At 37.7% G+C, this 20,087-nt stretch overlaps 2 protein-coding genes across 3 annotated transcripts; one reads left to right on the top strand and one right to left on the bottom strand.

Annotated features, from left to right (window-relative positions):
* Positions 1-704: 704 nt before the first annotated feature.
* On the bottom strand, positions 705-4,138 carry dleu7 (deleted in lymphocytic leukemia 7). Its single transcript, XM_088913763.1, has 2 exons — positions 3,560-4,138; positions 705-2,407 (listed from the first exon to the last, which is right to left on the bottom strand). The coding sequence occupies exons 1-2, from the start codon at positions 3,902-3,904 to the stop codon at positions 2,201-2,203; spliced, it is 552 nt and encodes a 183-aa protein (XP_088769889.1). The 5' UTR covers positions 3,905-4,138; the 3' UTR covers positions 705-2,200.
* A 2,054-nt stretch (positions 4,139-6,192) lies between these two features.
* Positions 6,193-19,835, top strand: rnaseh2b (ribonuclease H2, subunit B). 2 transcript variants are annotated; one of them, XM_088914588.1, is made up of 11 exons: positions 6,193-6,331; positions 7,365-7,436; positions 8,128-8,235; positions 8,710-8,786; positions 9,404-9,518; positions 9,803-9,867; positions 10,480-10,585; positions 11,230-11,311; positions 11,761-11,806; positions 15,273-15,350; positions 15,769-15,923. In XM_088914588.1, the coding sequence occupies exons 1-11, from the start codon at positions 6,268-6,270 to the stop codon at positions 15,877-15,879; spliced, it is 924 nt and encodes a 307-aa protein (XP_088770714.1). In that variant the 5' UTR covers positions 6,193-6,267; the 3' UTR covers positions 15,880-15,923. The 2 variants fall into 2 exon arrangements, with proteins under 2 accessions (XP_088770714.1, XP_088770715.1); XM_088914589.1 differs by lacking the exons at positions 15,273-15,350; positions 15,769-15,923 and adding an exon at positions 19,670-19,835.
* The last annotated feature ends 252 nt before the right edge of the window (positions 19,836-20,087 follow it).

Genomic DNA, 20,087 nt, shown 5'->3' with positions numbered 1-20,087 from the left:
TTTTCTTGCTAAATTTGTAGGGATTTCCCTTATTATTCCATTTTTATAAACTGCTCTTTACCCCATAGAAATAAAAGCCCACAACAGTTGAAAGCAGATGTAAAATAAATCGTTTTGACACGTTTACATTTAACTTAGTTTCATTTGATTATCGGGGATGTCCCTGCTTCAGTTGGTTCTCGGTGGTTGCTATTACTGTGGTAACATTTTCTAAAAGATATGTGCTCACAGTAATATGTGTCAACTAATACCAAAAACAAACTCTCTCCTTATATTCTCCTATTCACTTTCGATAAAGATATCAAAAACAATATTTTACTCTTGGATGCCCTCTAGTGATTTTTTCACCAAACAATCTGGATTTAAACTCCCTTTATTTTAGGCGGGATTGTCACACCATGAATTTCGCAGATGAGTGATAATCAGAAAACTAAATAAGTATCACTTTGTTAGCAATGCTCATTGAATCAGAAAATGTAATGCCCAAATTACTGCAGACATTACACAAAAGCTCCAGTGCAACATGGATTTGTTGAAAGCAACATTACAAAGAAATCATGAAACATATATTGATTTATCTTTACAATGAAATACCACAGTACAACATAACACAGTCATTATGTCTAAGCCAATAAAGCATCTAAAATCCAATTTTGATTCACATTTCAAATATTCTTTTTCAGAGAGCCTGTCAGCACAAAACCCATTTAGTTAATTTAATGTAGTAGTTTTCTAAATGATACAACTATTCTTCTTATTATTAGTAGTAGTAGAAGTAGTAATTAGTAGTAGTAGTATCCTGCCCACCATTTGCAAATTGAACCATCTGCACATGGCCTGAGGTTCTATTGGGAAAACAAAAGAGGACCCAAGCAAACCTTTTTGATAATAATGGATGGGTTGACATATTGATATGACCCCACCCATGTCATATTTTAGTCCAACAAATCTGTGTTTTCGTATTCAGTCAGGACTGTTTCTCCATTCGTTAGTTTATCCTCCACGTCATTCCTCATTGTCCAGCCTTAACTTGATAATCATCTGATCCATTGGGAAATGGAGACCTCAGAGGCAATTCAATCAAAAGACCCTGGAAGATGTCCCTCAGGACCCTAGTAAGAACCACGGTAGTCTGTATGTTTTAAATTAGGAAAGCTTTACTGGCAAGCAAATTAATTCTTACTACAGTTTAATTTGAATCGGAGGGATCTGTACAATATGAATCTGCTAAATCTTGCACAATATACTTATCTTTGCTTTCAAAGCTTCTAGGGAAGAGACGATGAGAGCAGAAAAACACCTGGGACCCACCCATTCTGAGTGATCTGGATATGTCTCATTAAGTAATTGTGCTAATGATAAAAAAACAACTCAAGTTACAATATATGTACAAACAGTCACAAACTGATCATTCACAAAAGTGAATTATTTTACAGTCAAGCTGTAAGCAGATAGTTCACAGTTAGCTAACATAATTAGTGTTGAAATGTTACATTCTTGATGACAAAATCTACCGAGGCTCCAATCTAGTCCAAAAAAGACACTTGGCGAAACAAAACTCAGCGCTGAATACAACCCAAACAAGAGTAATTCTGAATTTTAAAAATGGTAAAAATAATTTGGATTCTCAGTCTCCTTTCTCTTAATATAGCAATAAATATTTCACTTGTTTTTTTTTTAAGACCATTGTAGATATTCAAATAGAAGTATTCGTAACAAAAATGTTTCTGGAAATTTTGTTATGACGGTTTCTGATCTTCACTCTCCCAGATGAATGTGAGAATAAACACAGTCTTTCCTTTACTGACACTGAGAGGACAATAGTGTTAAACTAAGATCACTCATGATAAAGTGGGCACGAAAGGAGCTATGTCACAGCTGCTATCTGTTACCAGCAATCAAGTTATCTGCCATGTTTTTGCTCTACTTTTAGAAAGAAATATGTTATCAGATTGGATGGAGCATTCCTGGGTCACTTGATTCTTACACGGTCCATCCTCCTACTCCTTCAGTTGAACACTAAGGCAAACACAGCTTTTTTGAGCTGTTCGACGGAAGAAACACATTAAAAAAATACATGGTATCACACTTCTCTTTCTGGGTTTTTGCAAAAGGTCAATCTCCGTACAGTAATTCAATCCATTGAAGTATGAAAAAGTGATTTCCTATGCTGAAGCCCCCTTTTGAGGATAAGGACTTTTCAAACGTCAGGAAACGTTTCACAGATTTGCAGGAGCTGCCCTCTTGCCCGTGTGTGTGAAGGAGAGCTGTAGTGACTCAGGGACAAAAGCAGGCTGTCGACAATGGTTTTCAAGCAGTCCCTTAGCTCTTTCAAGTCCTTGTCTGACTGGTGCCCATCAGTTCGTGCCGCCATGCGTATACAGATGTTTTTGAGATCAATACTTTCCTTTAGGAAGAGAGTCAGGGGACAGAGACAAAGGGAAGAAAAAGAGCAATTAGAACCAGAGAAAACATGATACCCGATAAGAAAAATGATCACAGAACGTTTTCTAAAACTAAGACACGTAGCGACAAAACAGCCGAATATTTGACACAAACCCTAAACTGTCTATTAACCACACTAAACCTCCAGGCCTTGTTTTATGGTTAACTTATCTGTTGCACTGGGGTATTACCACAGTCAACACTCCAATATTCCACTCAGATAAAACACCTCTTACCTCTTTTTATTAGAAATATTTAAAACCATTTCCCATTAGTCTTGTGAAGGGCTGAATAGTGAGAGCAGGTTTTCTTACATTCTTTACTCACCAGCCAATTTAATTGATACATTTTACCAGGGTAGCCCTGGCCTTGGAAACTCGCCCAGTAGGTTTTTTGAGTCAACTGCTCGATTCAGAAGTTGGTAGAGATCACTTGAAACGAAATCACCATGTCACTCCCGCCTGACGTATTGAACCGAGTCGCTTGCTAAATGAATCAAATCTCGCGTGTTCCCAGTCTTCATAAACGGGGAAATTAAGAGTGACAGAAGATTTACTTATATCCAGCTCTCCTGGACAAGGGTTGGTTGCCATTGCATAAAGAAATAGACGCAAAGTCTAAGTATTTTTGGTTATCCGTACTTCTTTATCAAACTCAGTTTAGCGCCGTGAGCTACGGTCTGAAGTAAGCGTCCATCACATTGTCGCCAGTGAGGACTGCCATTACTACGAATATAACGTGAAATTTGTTTTTTTTTTCAGGCCTAGAACATCACATTCTTGCTTCTAAATAATTCGGTATATGTTGCAAGAGTTTTTGGCCGTCCAGCTCCAGAACTGTCTCAGTCATTCAGCGGATATTTTTTGTACCAAGGTAGTCGCCCCGATCCTCAACCCAACTAAAAAGTCTGTCCGAAAATTACTGAATGAAACAAAACACTGTAGCACAAGACTGTAACACAATCTTTAGCTACCATCTAAAATCAGTTTATAAACACTTTGAAAAGTCTATTTTAATTTAATGAAACCTAAAAGTCTTGTAACTGCTCCACCCCCCCTACATTTTAAGTATAAGTAAATATTTCAACAAGAAACACCAGCAGACAGTCTCTTACCTTGGGGTGCATCACGATTCCCCGGTCCGGGGAGAGAAAGCGGCAAATGTCTTGCTCCGTGGAAATAACTTGGGAAGCTATCTCGGTTAACTTACAAAAGGTACTTTCTCGGGCTCTCTCGGCTAGAGTACGGACTTCGCATCCTCTGTCGGATCGAGCCGGCCAGCCTGAGCCCCTTTTCAAAACAGCCCCGTCGCTGGGGTGAATGTGATCCCGCAGTGAGCTCCTGCCGGAGACGGGCGCTTGCCCGCCGCCTCTTTGTTCCGAGTCCACCTGCTGCTGCAGCAGCTTCAGCGCTTCTGCCTGATGCGCGATAGACGCGTTCAATAAGACCTCCGCCTGCATTTTACTACCTCCAAACCGCAACAAGAAAATAAATAAATATATATATACATACGGCTCGGAACCAAAGCGACCCCGCAAGCAGGAGCCCCCTCCCTGCGCTCTTAACTTCGAGAGCAGGTGCGAAACAGTCTCACAAAGCGGCTCCGACGGGCTGCCCGGCACAGTTCAATTGCTCTTTGCGCACCACCAGATTTCCGTTATTGAGGGGCGCTGCTGATCCTACCCAACCAGGATGCGCTTCTCCGTCTTTTTGAAATGTAAAAATATGGCAGAACTGGTTTTCGCCATGAGGGAGACGGGGGCGTTTAAGGCAACCAAATTCCTATCCTTTACAACAGGGTGTATTATTCTATTTTTTTTAAAAAAAATTATTCACGACGGCTGGTGCAGATGGGAATTGCATTTTCGGTAGGTCCGCGTAGAGAAGGGGCAGAAAACGCGACCGTTTTTCATATTACAAATCGCTCACCTTTCAGAGTAGAAATACAAAGCAACTTTTTGCACCACGTTTTGCAACGGGGTATGTGCGTTGAAAATGGGAGGATGTTGTGCAACATGAGCATGGTTTAAAACCTCAGCCTAAGTGTAGTAAAGCTCCGATGATATATTTCACATTGTTGTATAAATGGCGCATGTATTCAAAGTGCAGCTGGGAGCAGTGGTTAGGAGTGCGTGTTCACATCACGGACGAAGGGCGCTGCTGTTATACCCTCGGGCTCTCCCTTATAACGCCCTAGTAAATACCCTACACATGGCTGATCTCCAGGTCAGAAACTGCCCGGTCGACACACAGTATGTGATGAAACAAAGGACTATTGTCGAGTCCTATTAACCCCCTGCATTTGGGTCCTGGTATCAGCCTGATAACAGCCACCTGTGACTGTTGGGCAGGCTGAAAAGACCTTTTTCTTGGTAATCGGCTTGTTTTGAAACAGTTAACCGATACAGTGGCAAGGAATTGTTTTCGAATTTACACACATAGAAAAGAAACGGTGTGTAAATCCACGCCTCACTCCTACCACCCTAAATAAAATGTATTTGCGTTTGGATTAAGTGGAAAATATCAAGCACAACAACAAGCCCAAATTAACACTAACACTGTAAATACAAACATAAATTTGAGCGAACGACAATGCAATCTTTGCTAGAATACAGGCGTGAGTTAAAACACTATGTTGAATTTCACAGCCCAGTGTTATTAGGAGGATTTTAATTAACAAACTGTTCCAAAATCATGAAGGGACTATACGGACTCTCGGATTTCTTGCATCCTTAGTCTCAATAAAAGTAAAAGTAATTTTTTATATTAATTACACATTATAGACTTATACAGGCTAACACACTGCACATTCTTAATTACAGATAGGGTACATTATGTGACGCTACCTAACCTCACAGACACGCTTTTATTTTACACAACGTACTTTTTGCAGCTTTGCATTGATAATGCTAATCTCATTTTTCTTCGAAGAGATACAAAGCTTGTCTATGCAAAAGCTCATTACTCTCTCTGAAAGTGTGTGTATTTTGAGCACTGCATTTCACCATTAATTTTCCTCGCTCGGACCAGTCTTAATTTCAGTTCTGAAATCTCAACATGTTGTACACGTGTTGTGTACATCCAGCTGTATATAAGTACTGTGTACTGTACCAGCACTGATGGAAGCAATCTTAATTATTAATGTGATAGGATAGAATAAATACAGGGTGAGTCACGTACCCTTTTGGCCTTTTACGCTACAGAAATAAAAAGCATTGTGGTGAGCCTCTTAGCTCGAAAACTGATTTTCTAAGAGTATTTATATAATTTGTACCAAGAATAAAGAATTAAACGCGGCGCAACTATTTTCTGCAGTTCATTTCATAAAGCAGAAACGAAAAACATGCTGCCACTTTAAAGTTTCCGACATTCCATGGTATTTTTAAATTTAGAATAAAGCAGGATATCTGCATTGTACTAAGAAAAATAAGACCATTTTTTTTGTTTTAGAAAAAAGATGCGCGATTTAAGTAAACTCGTGACACAAAAAAGGAAGAAGTGGGTCATTGTCTCTTTAAAATGACGACAATGGGACAGACCAATTTTAAGGGAATTCACTGAACAGAGAAGCCTAAGAAACCTGTGTGATCTCTTGTCATAAAAGTGGTATACATCAACAGACTGTACATTAGTAACATTGTATAATTTCGTTATTTTCTGAAAAATATATCTTTCTTTTTATACATCAGTGTAAAAAGTCTTTAAGATATGCTTCCCCTGTCGAAGTTAATAAGAATTTTACCGCCATTTTTAGCTTCTTAATCTTGTTAGTACTCTCGCATAACAATTTATGTTTTACAGCCTTTTTTAAATTTTTCCAAACATGACTACAAGAAGGAAGCGTCAGTCAAACACGCAGGCAGACCAGTGGGTTGTTATAGCTGCAGGTAAGACGGGGTCGACTCTAGGCGCCTTTAATGCAGGATACAGCCGCCATGTCCCTCTCTGAACCGAGCTGTGTGAAGACGTCTGTCCTGCAAACTTAATCGCTGCTTTAAGTGTTTTTTTTTAAACAATTACTTCTGCTTAAAGGTATCGACAGTTTTCACGAGAGACAGAGCAAGGATATTCTGCACGTGTTAACACGAAAAATACTGTGGTGGATATAGTTCTCGGCCTTGGAAATGATATATGGCACAGGAGTACTGTATATCGGTGCTTTTCAGCCCTATGTGCTCCTCTCATTTCCATTTTTGCAGTGAGCAAATAAAAGAAGTAAACGAAATTATTATAAAAGTGAACGCAGCATTGAAATACCACGACCACCTCCCTCCTCCTCGTTTAATCCTGTTTGCTCCGTTCTTGAATTAGTCTATTCTGAAATGTACGCCGACCGAGGCTCTCAAAAACTGTCGGGACTGCTTTCAACAAGATGAACAGCCCTCATATTTTCACGTTTACGTAGAAAATAAAGCTGTGTTACTGGTTTTATAGTTTTGCTTTATACGATAAAGGGATCTGTTTAAACATGTCCTGATGGTGTTCGTAACTTTGAACTGTAAACGCCGAAACTTGGGCTACTTTTCTTTGGTGCCTGTTCATATTATCAAAGGACCAGCTTGACATTGTAGCAACACGAAATACAAGGCCCAGTAAATTACTGCTACTGTAGTGCCAGTTTAATATCTGCTTGGTTTGTTTTGTTTAATGCCTGACCAATTACTGTTTGGACATTACATACCCGTTTTTGACCAGTACATTGTCCAATCAATTTAACCATTTTTCGACAAACCTACCTAATTTTTCTGTACGATTATAGTTTTATGTTTTGTGTCATATTTAATTATAAGGCCTAAGGGACATTTTCTGAAACATTTGATCATTTTAGTGGTACACAATAGTTAAATACTCAGTAGATTTTAACGTGTGTTTTAAAAGACCCCCGGATCTGTGAATATCCATGTTCCCTCCTGTTTACAGATTCAGTCCTTGATGGAAAAAAGAAGCCAAACGGTGATCCTGTTTTTGTTCATCTTCGAAATCCTGCAACAAGTAAGCAATCTGCCATTCTTTCTTAACGGCTGGTAGGTGGCATTTGCCCTTTCTGTGAACAAGGGTTTACAACATGAAGCTGTTGTATTTTGAGAAATCCTGAGACAAAAAAGGAGGTGGGAGATGTCATTTTCTATTGCTAAAGAGAAATCTGCAGTCTGTTTCTAACGTCGTCAGATAAATTTGGAGAGAACTTGCCAAATCGCGCAGGTTAATATCCATCCATCCATCCATCCATCCATCCATTTTTAACCAGTTCTTCCAGTTTAGTGTGGTGGTGGAGCCAGAGCCTATCCTGGCAAGCAAAGCCAGTCCATCGCAGGGCAGTCAGACAGACATGGACATGCACACACTCACACCAAGGATCAGTTTTCCCAGAAACCAGTCACACCTGAAGAAGGCTCCACGGCCAAAACGTTGTGTTTTCTTTCTTCTCTTTTCAGCATGGAATAAACCTATTACTTGTTCCTTTGCAACCTCCAAGTATGATAATATTTAGGTGAGAAATATGCTGCATCAGGTCCTGTAGTCACAATTTGTTAGTCACTTACATGTGGAGAAAGATGTTAACCCTTCTTTGACAGCTCAACACTCTGTACAGTACAAGTTATGTCATCCAAGTTAGGGGACAGAGGAAGTTATATCAGGTCAGCCAATTTTGAGAGTTACAGTACCTTTGCTTCTCTACCAGATGTTGGTTCTCTGTACCTCTTTGGGGGTGGTGACCTGCAGCTGTACGAGGTGAAAGCTTTTAATGAAGATTATCACTCCTGGTTTATTGGGCAAACAGTGCAGCGAGGTGAGTGTTATGAAATAAGAAGTAATAGTGTTTAATTTTAAACTCCTCATAGATTGGGACTCAATAAACAAAGTATTTTTTCATATATTATAAAATGTGTGGAGTTCAATCTTGAGTGGTGAGTAGAGAATCATGCTTTCTCACACACTAGACCACACTGTGCTCAGAATTAGGTCAGGAACTCAATCTTAGAATAACTAACCAAAACATATTTAAACTTATTAAATTATGCCTGCTTTAATAGCATAAGTCACTGCATCTAGTCTTTTTTGGCAACTGAAGTAACTGTTATTAAGATTTATGTTAGAGCAGCTTCTACAATTTTTAAAAATTGAACATTAATGTGTGCTAACTCTCTTGTTGCCAATATAGTGGACAATATAGACAACATAGTGATTTTTGTTTAACAATACCTGTGTATTATTTTAATCTGTAGACAACATACTTTTCTGTTTAATTAAAAAATATTTGTAGATGGAAGACTGCTGTATGTAACACCAATGGACCCTCTGTACCTTTTGTTGCCTTACCTGTTAAAAGCTGGGAAAGAGGTATGTATAAGTAAGAATAAGTTCTCCTATTTCAGCCTGACTATATCTTTAAAAAAGCTAAAAACACACCATCATGACTCCTGGTATTCTGATGACCGTATTGAGTTTGGCTTTGCTGCACATTACACATGCTTATATGTTAATGCTGTGTAGGAGTACTTTAAAGGTGCTGGCAAAGTAAAAGTGAAAATTGTCAAATTCCCAAATACAAAGAAATGAAAATAGTTTTTAGAGGCATGCTGTAGAATCTGTTTCATAAGAAACATTACGGAACAGACGAGGCCTTTTGGTCCACTTGTGTTATGTGGTTGTAAACTGCTAATTAATTCAAGGAGCATATCCAGCCATTTCTTGGAAGAGGCCAGAATATCTGTTTTGACAACTTATCCGGCAAGCTTGTTTCTGACTGTATCAATTGTTTGCTACAGTAGCAGTGTTTTGCTAGATTGTCCTGGTGTGATCCTCCAAAATTGCATTTGAGGAATCGGAAATGGCTACAGAACAGTTCCCAGCGGTGTAGGTTCTTCCCAGCGTGTGTTTCATGTGTTCAGTCAAGGGCGTTAAACAGAGACGGCTTGTGTTTTGTGGGGTAGGCTGGTTAATACTGTGTTCTGCAGGGCAAGTTTCAGCCTGTGGATCAGATAGTGGTGGATGAAGAGTTCCCCGGATGCAGGAGAGTGCTCAGCTGTGCAAGGGCACTCAAGTCTCTTGGTCATGTCGCGGAAGAGAGAGGTGAGTTGCTGAAGCTACTCCCCTGGGCAGTGATACTCAGACATGAGAAACGTAAGATCTTTGCCATACGTCAGATATTCCTGTCTGAACAGAATCGTTCCCAAGCATGCCTATCCTTAAGAGCGATACATTGTTTACTATATCATAATACCTATGGTATTTAAAAGTTTGAGAGGGGTTATGAGTCGGGGGATATATCCCAGGATAAACATTCAGTGATTTAACACAATGATTTGCAAGGGATAATATTTCAAACGGATCTCCATGTTCATTTCTGTTCTTAGAAGTCGGAAGTCAAAAGTTTCATAGATACAGCCAGGAGAAGACAATGGTGTGGTTGAAGAAGAAGGTAAAAAGTCCAGTTTTTAAGACCATACGTAAGAACAGTTACAAATAAGAGGAGGCCGTTCTGCCCACCGAGCGTGTTTGTAAGGTTTAGTAGCTTGTTAATCTGAAGATCTAATTCAGCCGGCGTAAACAACAGTGCTGAGTAGCTTGTTCCATTCTCCCTTCAGACGGTTGACAGCTGTAAAAAAGGGCAAGTGCTCCAAATATTAAAGAAAGTTGCTAGTAAAGGCAAAATTATTTGAGCTACAAATTTTGATTCCAATGTAGTCTTGCTTATTCATGAGGAATACATCCCTGGAAAGATTTCATTTTAAAGGTACGCTTCTGGCACATTAGTCGTGTCTTTTATCACAGCAAGTGTTTTTTTTAATGAAAACTACCTCTTACATTTGCTTCTAAATGACTTGGCTAAGTGGCAGATGTGGGTGTTATCAGCAGTCCTACTCTTTTTTTACAAAAACCTCCAGAAATCAGAAAATTGGCTTTGAAAGTGTCTAAGACATCCATGTGCATACTCAGCTTTTCTGAAACATTCCCAAAAGGGTTCATAAATGAATGTAGAATCGATCATTATAAACCAGAGAGATGAAAACTTCTGTCTTCCTCTTTGTAGGTGGACAGGACTGTGAAAGCCCTGAAAAACAGCAAAATTTGTGTGGGTGGAGGAGTGAAGTCTTCAACATTTATTAGAACTACACAGCAATCAGATGTGCAAGAAGGTACAGATTTGTAAGGCTTATCTAACTGTGTGGTACTAAAAATACAGTGATGAGGTCTCATTGCCTCTTAGGAACACCTAAACTTATATTAAATATGTGAAATTGATATGGTCTCCTAATTCACTGAATCTATTCACTTGGCCAGCAATGCAGTCTGTTAACTCGGAAAGCCCCAAATGTTTATATCCTCTCACAGCTTTGCATTTTTACAAACCTCAGGCATTTGTGGAATCAGTTTGGTGTTTATGGATTAGTGTGCCTTCCTCTCTTTCCTGTCTTTAAGATCTTTCAGAGGTATAATGTTCTTTCGTGCCTCTTGCCCTTTACAATTATGGCTTATGTTAAGTATACAGTTTCCTGCATGTAAATCATCTGGCTGTGCCTTCCTGCTGTTCTGACTGTGGCCAGCAGAGGGCACTAGAACTCTAAAATTCAGCAACTATCAACTTGTTTATTGTTTACTTTATACTGAAAAGCTTTTTTTTCCTCCCAATATAAAGGATAAAGATGCCATGGCAGATTTGTTTTTTCTAGTTATGAAAATCACTGATAATATATGAAAATAAAAGCATCCAAGTAGATTAATATAAATCTGTATAAAACAAAGTTATATGTTTAACACAGCCTTGTTTTTTGTTCTCTAGAAGACTATATCCGTTATGCTCATGGTTTAATATCAGAGTATATTCCTGAAGAGCTCTGCAAAGAACTCCTCACCTATCTACAGTAAGTGCAACTCGTAGTTAATAAGGGTTTGGAGAAAAGGCATTTCTTATAACTTTTCTAGCATGTCAATATCTTAGCACCGTAGTTATCAGTACCTTGCAAGGTGAACTTGTTTTTTTTTTGAACTGGACTTTTTTGGTTACGTTGGAGATTAAATATCTAATTTTCAGTCTTTTTTCAGTGTATTATTGTCAATAAATATTTTTTCAAGTAACTGTATGCAGTGCTGGAAAACTGACTCTGTTACAGTGATGAAAAACATTACAATGTAATGTAAAAAGTATTGTAACAAGGAACATTTTTGATGATTTTCATACCTCTCTGTATAAGTAGACATATTTAAGGAAACCTACATGGCAGAGCTGGAAAATGGCAGTGGGCATGGTGCCTTAGGCAATCGTAACATAGCTGAAAATGTCACTTCACGGAATTGAATTATTTTGTTTCAGGCTACCAGAGACTACAAGCCCAGTCAGTGTGGAGCCACCAATAAAGGTAAGATAACTGCAGGATCTCTTTCCTTTCTGTTGGTAAGAAATAAGGCTGAAGCAGTGACATTCAAAAAAAGCCTGTGCATCAATTAATTGACATTTTGAAATTGGAAACATACCTTTTTTTAAATCCAGCCATCCATTTTCTAACTGCTTCATCTAATTTAGTATTGGCGGGTAGCTGGAGCCCATCCTGGCAAGCAACACGCGCAAGACAGGGTTCACCCAGGGCTGGACACCAGTCCATCACGGGGCACACACAGACACGATTACAGGCACACACTCAAACCACGGCCAGTTTTCCCAGAAGCCAGTTAACCTACCAGTATGTCTTTGGATCGTGGGAGGAAACTGGAGCACCCGGAGGAAACCCACGTGAACACTGGGAGAATTGAACCCAAGGCCGCAGAGCTGAGAGGCAGGAATGATAACCACTGCACCATTGTGCGGTCCCTTTTTACATAAATACTGGACGAATTTACTATTAAGTAAGAGAATAACGTAAATGATTTTCGTATGTGCCATTTGGGAATACAAGAAAATATGTTCTTAAAAAAGTGTGTAGTTACATATGTTTCTCCTCTTTAGCGATAAAATATATTGTTATTATAAAATGTGAAATTATTAGTATTTACTCATGAGATTACATTTTGTTTTACACTCCCATGTTTTTTTAACGTGTGCCTATCAAGCTGACTTGGGCGCTAACAGCGAAGTGTTCTGTCATCAAACCGTTTCTCGAAATGTTTCTCTAATGATCCCGATGTATTGGCCTTGGCAGCGTAGCAGGCCAGCTTGGATCCAGGCACTCAAGCCTCTTCTGTTCTCGGGCTTAATCACGCAGCCTCTTAATTCTCACTTGCGTTCTCTGACGCAGGTTTTTCTGTTGATTTGCCATCTGTTGAAGTCCATGAAATTGTTGATTAAGTTCGTTTTCAAGATCATGAAAACGGAACGAGTCTGTGCTCTGTACTTGGCTGTTCTTTGAAATCTACTCCAGAAAAGCAGCAGCAGCTTTTCTCAGAATGTTGTGACCACAGTTTTACATGGCTTTCTTAAAGACTTAAGTCTTCCTTACTTTCTAACACAACTTCATTTAGTATAAATTCTGTATACCTGTATGTTATTATATACCATAACATTTTGTGTGCCCTCTCTCCTGTTTTGTGGTATTTTGTAGGTGACTCAGGAAGTGTCACTCAGGTGACGTTTTCATGCATATCTTACTCTTATTATGTAATACTCTAGGCTGGAATATATTTAGAGGCTGAGTTAGATTTGAATTTTCTAGTATTCTAATGCTGGGAAGCTTTTTATTGTTAAAAGTGTCGAGACATATTTTTTAGCAGAAATGAAACAATACAGTGTTTGGATAGTGAAACACTATAGTGTTTTGACAGATTTACCCACCTTTAATTAATAAGCCTCTCAGTCTTCTTTTTGTCCTAATTTTGTCTTTTAATTTGCAATATCTATATTAGGAATATTTTGTTTGACCGAGACGAAAGTCAAAGCTTATTTTTTGCTTTACAGTCAAGCAATTTTTTATTTGTTGTTGTGAAATTCACATGAATGATAAGAGCAGTGTGCAGGTAAGAGCTCCATTTGTGCTCTTAATTTGGTTGAACATGCTTCAAGAATATATATATATACATTACTTCATAATTTAAGACAAATTATTTCTCAGTATAATGCACTGTGTCACAACAAGCAACAAATTGATTTTGAGATGGTGTATACAGCAGGCATCAGTTATGCTAAGTAATGAATAGTATCGCTTGTTTTTCCAGGCACTGTTCACCTCCAGTCATCTCATGATTACTTAATGAATTAATGGTGTTAGTCACTACTTTTATGTTTATCAAATCTAAAATCAAATAAGCTGCTATGTGGAAAAAAAACTCTTAATGAAATTCGATACAAAGAATTTTGAAATGTCATTTTTTCAAATGAAAAATAAAATAGTCAACCTTCATAAAATCTACAGTCTACAATTTATAAACCAATACAAACTCAAAAGAATAAATAAATGAGTTGTAATGTTAGAAAAAAATAAAATAAACACTATTTAAAAGACTCACTGAGAATAAAAATAAAATGTAAAAAATACATGCTCATTTGTATTTAAATCTGTAGCTTAACTTGGCCAGTAAAATATTTCCCACTTTTTCTCCTAATGAACTCTCTGGTTATATTGGTTATGTGTTTCTGTTCCTGTCCTGCCTAACGGTGAGGTGCTACCAAATAACTTTAGAAGCATTTTCTATTACATAAGTAGACAAAATGTTTCTGTCAACTTACGTTGAATTCATTCTGTTTCTGCCATCTTCAGTCAGGGGTTGACTTTATCTCCACCTACCACTTTGGTAAAAAAAAAAAGTTTACCTTGGTTTCATCTGTCCATAAAACTTTGTTCTAGAGCTGGCCTGGTTCAACTTGGTACTTCAAAGCAAATTGTTCTGTGTTCTTCCGTGCTTGGTGCTGGTGAGAGGATTACATCTTGCAGTGTAGCCTGTATTCGTTTTGTGCGAACTGTGGATTTTGACACTTTCACACCTGCACTCTGAAGGCTGACAGTTGTTTTAGGATTTTCGTTGACAGCTCCGATGGTTTTTCAGTCGTCAATCGCAAATATTTTTTAAAGTATTTTAAAGTATACCTGTGGTTCATTTCTTCTATAGTATATTTTACATTGTTGATTTAGGTATGCCCAATTTCTCTGCTATGGTTCTGTTTTTTTTTCTATTTTCAGCTTCAGAATTACTCTCTTTAGAGAGTTCAAAGTTTTGGTTTTCATTTTGTCTTTCGACTAGGGACAGGTTGATACAGTTCACAGCTCTTTCATGAATACATCTTTACTCAGCAACAAACAAGAGGCACCTGTTAACCAATCTTTAATGCTTTTTCTCCTTTAATTTAAAGTTTCAACATTATCAATCTATTTAATTGACCCAATGGGGTAGAAATTAATTGGCTATTAACAAATAAAATAAGCTGTATTTATCCGTCATATTCTTTTCCATTGGGGAAAAACTTAATAGCAAAAATCCCAGTTTAGACTTCAACTTCAATAACTTAAAAGTCTGCCTAGAGGGATAAGATACTGTTCGCACCACAGTCATTAGCTAAAACAAATATATCCCTGCATATATAACAAATAACGAAGCATTTAAAAAAAAATTCACATGGACACCATTCACACATACATCATTTTGAATTTGAAACTAGATTGTGTTTAATTGCTGTATTGCTGGGGACAGCATTTTAAGACCCATTGGCTGCTGTGTTATTTTGAACATACTGTAAAATTTTTAACTAATCCCACCAAGTGTATATTTTGCATCCTCCTTCACAGTATGTTTAGCATGAGGTAATAAGAGCTAACTGCTGGCAGCCTCCAGCATGACAGTACTTCTGTGTTAATTATAGTTAAGTACTGATGGAGACACTTCCTGATTCTCACGTTACAGAAAAGGAAATTGTCAGATAAGCCTGTGGAGGCAGAAGAGGATTACACCAAGTTCAACAGTGGGGATCTTGGCAAAAAAGTGAGTGACTATCAGTTCACAGCAAATAAATCACTGTAAAATGGAATTACGGTATATATATATACACTTCTGTCCTGTTTAAATACTGTTAAAAGTGATTTGAGCAAGTTGTTACTAGGTTACTAGAACTCCACATTTAAGACTGATAATAGTTCACAAAACAGCAGTCATAGAAGTTAAATTATAGTGTCGCAAATTTATAGTATTAAATGCTTGGTGGACTACAAAAAATAAGAGAAAAATGAAAGGCAATATGCTAGCTATAGTGTTTTGTGCCTATGTCTACATTGTTTTTTTAATTTAGCTAGTTCTGAGGTGAAAAACATGCTCATTCTGGAATGTGAGAAATACAGAGGACCCAGCTTTCCTTTATGTACGGAAGTTACATCTTTGGTTTTCCCTTTTCTATTGTCAATAGCCGGTGAAAAAGTTAACTGCTGCACAGAAAACTCTGGCCAAAGTGGACAAAACAGGCATGAAAAGCCTTTCTGCATTTTTCAGTCCCAAAGCCAAAACTGAGAAGAAATGAGCTTTTTGTGTATTTGTGGTACAATAAAGTGTTTAATTTGTTAAGCTGTGTCCAGTTTGTTGTTTATAAAATCGATCCAAAAGCACAAACAAATACATGCAAAATGCATTGTGTTTACATCCGAGTTTGCAGAAACCATACAGCACCAAACTTACTTAGCCCAATATCATTGTAATGAATATAATTTCGTATTATAATTTAAAAGGAAATGATTAAAGCAGGTATACTTTCTTGTTCCTTGGCAAACTGTCCCCAGGCCTAAGGAAGTGAGCAGTATGTTCTTACAGCACTGCTACAAGTCTTACTTATAAGTTCTCCTTATCCTAGGTATTTACCACCTGTGTCTTTACATCTCTTTTAAGTAGTTTTGTAGGTGTATATGTCATATATTAGAAATATAAACCACAATTGGTGGTCGTAGCAGAAATGATTGTTTAACATTAACAAATATCGCAATAAAAAAACAAAATTGTTAGAGGTTCCATTGCATCCTAGTAGACTTTTTAAGAGCACTATAAAAGTGCAAGCAATTATATATTAAATCATGTCAGAAATTAAAATTTCACAAGGTCTTAAGACAGTAGCTGCAATATATTACAGTGTAAATCACAGGTAAACAAAACATCACAAACTGGAACCTGTGAGATATGGAAACATGCGTTATTTGTTTGCAGCAGTTGAAGTCCCATCAGAATATAATTCGTTGCAATTTAGCGTTCTGACATTGATAAGGACGCCTTATTGTTTCATGTTTTGTACTGTAAGTGGGGCAGGTTCCCCTTAACTGGCAGTGTGGTGTTTGGGAACCTACACATAGACCCCCCTCTTAGTAGGGTACCTGCTGTACCCTGATTAATTGGTAATCAAAGAGTGGGGAATCATGAAAGTGGGGTTGGGGCTGGACATGTCCTGTTTTAAATAGCCATCCTGCCCTGATGTGGTCTGTAACCTGTTCTGCCTCCTGGGATTCCTCTGTAGTCGCAGCATTATGTGATGAGACAAGCTTGTCCCTTCTAACCTCCAGAATGAAAGCAAAAATGAATTGACATTTTAACCTGTGGAAACCAATCTCTTTTAATCCATCTGCAATCTAATGTAGATATAACCCTCTTTTCCCTCTCATTGAATACCCTTACACTAGCCGGACTAGATGATTAGACTAGTAGAGTAGAAGAGTTTATTGCCGTATCTACATGTACATTGGAATTCTTATTTGCGCCATTCTCTCAGGATATACACTGGACGCCAGACGATGTAGACAGAATGGTACATTATAAATAGTGGTAATATGTACAGTAAGACAATAATCAAAAGTGTAACCAAAATCAGCCACAGCTGATTTCACTCTGTGTTGATTTTCTCTGAACCCTCTGAGCTGCACACCCACAGCTCAAAGCCCAGATGAGCTGATGCTGATATCTGTGCTTGTAAAAGGCTAGGATACTGCATATGCCTTCTGTTTTAGAAAAGATTAAAATTCCTCCATAGACCAGTAACCTTTCCTTCGTGTACCCGTGAGAACAATGATTCACAATGAAGCAATTATACTTTCTTCGTACATTTTTGACATGCCTGAAGAAGGCTCTACAGCTGAGATGTGTTTCTCCTTTCTGTTTTTCAATGTGGATTTAAACTTTATTTGTTCCTATACAATAAAATGGTGAGTTAGTTCACATAAAACTATACTTTGCTGGTTTGTTATAATATTACACTTACCAACAAAATTTGTATATCAATCATTCAATTAATCCAAGAAGGTATGTGTTCAGTTTTAGGTCACCTGGATGATGCAGACTGTATTTTTCCCATCAGTATCAGTGCCTCAGGGTCTGAATAAGCAGTGAGTATGGTTTTAGTGTACATGACCACCGCTATTAGGCAGGAAGGTGTATAAAACCAATGTGCAGTAAGTATGACCTCTGTACAAGATGTCGAGGCCTTGAAGAGCACTGTGCTCTTTGTGATGTATGGTGTGGACTGTGTTTTATCCATCCTTCCAATTTCTAACCGTTACATCCAGGGCTGTGGGAGAGCCAGAGCCTATGCTGGCAAAGCTGTGGGCACAAAGCACATGCTGGATGGGATGGCAGTCCATCACAGGGCACACACAGACACGGACAAGCACACACTCACACCAGGGCCAGTTTCCCCAAATACCATGTCTTTGGACCGGGGAGGAGACTGACGCACTCAGAGGAAACCCATGCAAACATATAAACTCCATGCAGATAGCACACCAGGTCTGGAAGAGAACTCGGGACCCCAGCACTGCAAGGCACCAGTGCTAACCACTGCACTGCTGTACCACCCACTGCTTTTTGTTTCCTAATTTCATTCATTCAGTGTGAGGGGACTTTCACTGCCCACATGTCATTGATCGGCCAGCTGAATGTTGCTCAGAGACCCCAAAGTGTTAGTTCACATTTGTTTCTGCAATACATCGGCCTCTCCTGTCAGTGGTCCTCAGCCAGTTAGACCTGGGCACTCGATTATACTTTACATCTCCATCCTGGGTGGCAATATTGTTCACCTCTGGACTAAAAACTAGACAGACGTCATTTGTGCCGCATTCCCTAATGAACCAGCTTCCTTCCATGAAATCACATGGGCGTAAACCTGACAGTAGATTAGGGGATACCTGCCTGTCTGCTCACTTGCTTGCCTGTAATTCGATCCAGCAGTCTCGTATCAATGAACCTTTTTTTGGGAAGCTAATAGAAGTAAGGAAAAGTAAAAGTGTTTACTTAAGTAGGGATCATAATTAATTAGCCTTTAAATTTCAAGAAAAGTCTATAGACTAATGCAATACATTTTTAGATTTATTTTACTCTGGTAAAATCTGAAGTAAGATTTCAGCTGGTGATTTTATTTTTCCATTTTAGTGCTTCTCACTTTGCAGAGTTTCAACATCTGAAATGGTCACTACGATAAAATCTAGCAGATGCTCCTTGGATCTTATTTCCTATGTTTTGCTTTGTTTAAATTCTGCATTTCTGTCTTATTTTCACAGATATATTCAATGAATCATTAACTTCTAGAATTGTTCCTTATGCAGGTATTACAAAAATACCTGGTGTTAAAAAGCAGAACTTGGAATCCACAAAAAACATCAACAAATACTACTTTTACTTTTCAGTGTGGAATTAACATCTACTTGTTTCTTTGAGCCTTGCATGCCTGAAAATAACGTTATAAAATTCAGTTTTATACACTAGCTTTTAATTATTTAAATTTGAGTTAAATCTTATAAATGATCAGTTTTCTTAAAGTTTTTCTTTTATTTTATGGAAAGCATCATGAGTTGAAGTCATGAAAAATGCTGTATAAAAATACATGTTATTATTAAGATAAATACTGTAAACATAAATGGAGATGTTTAATTTATTTAAAAAGATTTAAAAGAAAAACAATATGCATTCCTTTAGCTAATATTGTAACAGTGTTAACACACTGACTTGAAATGTATGTATCCAATGGCTTATTGATTAACATGAATGGGACACTAGCAGTGAATGTAGAACTAAGTGTAAACAAACAATTAGAAAATTGATGCACTGATCTCAACAACAATATGCTTTATGATGAATGATTGATCTTATCAATCTGCTTCAGAGAGATATAATCCAGATAAGGTGGCAAAAAACATACAAAGGTGGTAAGTCATCTGCTAATAGTGGCAGGAACAGAATTAAGATTTGTCAAAAATGACAAATGTTTCAAATCATGAGATTTTCTAAAGTGCCCAAGTTTGAAGAGTTGTGTATTGAAATAATTATGTCTTTTTTCTCAGATGGACAAACGTAAAGGAAGAAAGAAATAAGACTGGATTGAAGTGCAACTGACAGGATACTTGATTAAAAAAAAAATTCTACCATTTTAACACTGGACATTTTATAATGATCATTGAAGAAATTTACTTTATTAACCTTTTAACAATAAACTTTTTATATATTTTTTAATATTGTTCTGATATTTGCCTCATTTAAATAATTTAGTTAAAACCTGTCTGGTTTTGGTTTGAGGTGGTGATATTTTTGAGAAACTTAATCTGGATCTTCATTGTAATGGTCCTGTTTTATCACGGTGTCTTATGAGCCAAATAATACTATTTGCTCATTGGCTTAAAGTGCCAAACTCTAATGTGTGTAGAGTTAGGTTTAAAATAAAAATTTAAGGATGGCTATGGATGTTAACCTGTTTTAAATGAC

Source organism: Atractosteus spatula, chromosome 4 (genome assembly GCF_055471065.1).
Source record: "Atractosteus spatula isolate fAtrSpa1 chromosome 4, fAtrSpa1.hap1, whole genome shotgun sequence".
Lineage (NCBI taxonomy): Eukaryota > Metazoa > Chordata > Actinopteri > Semionotiformes > Lepisosteidae > Atractosteus > Atractosteus spatula.
This window is presented reverse-complemented; position numbering and strand designations above follow the sequence as displayed.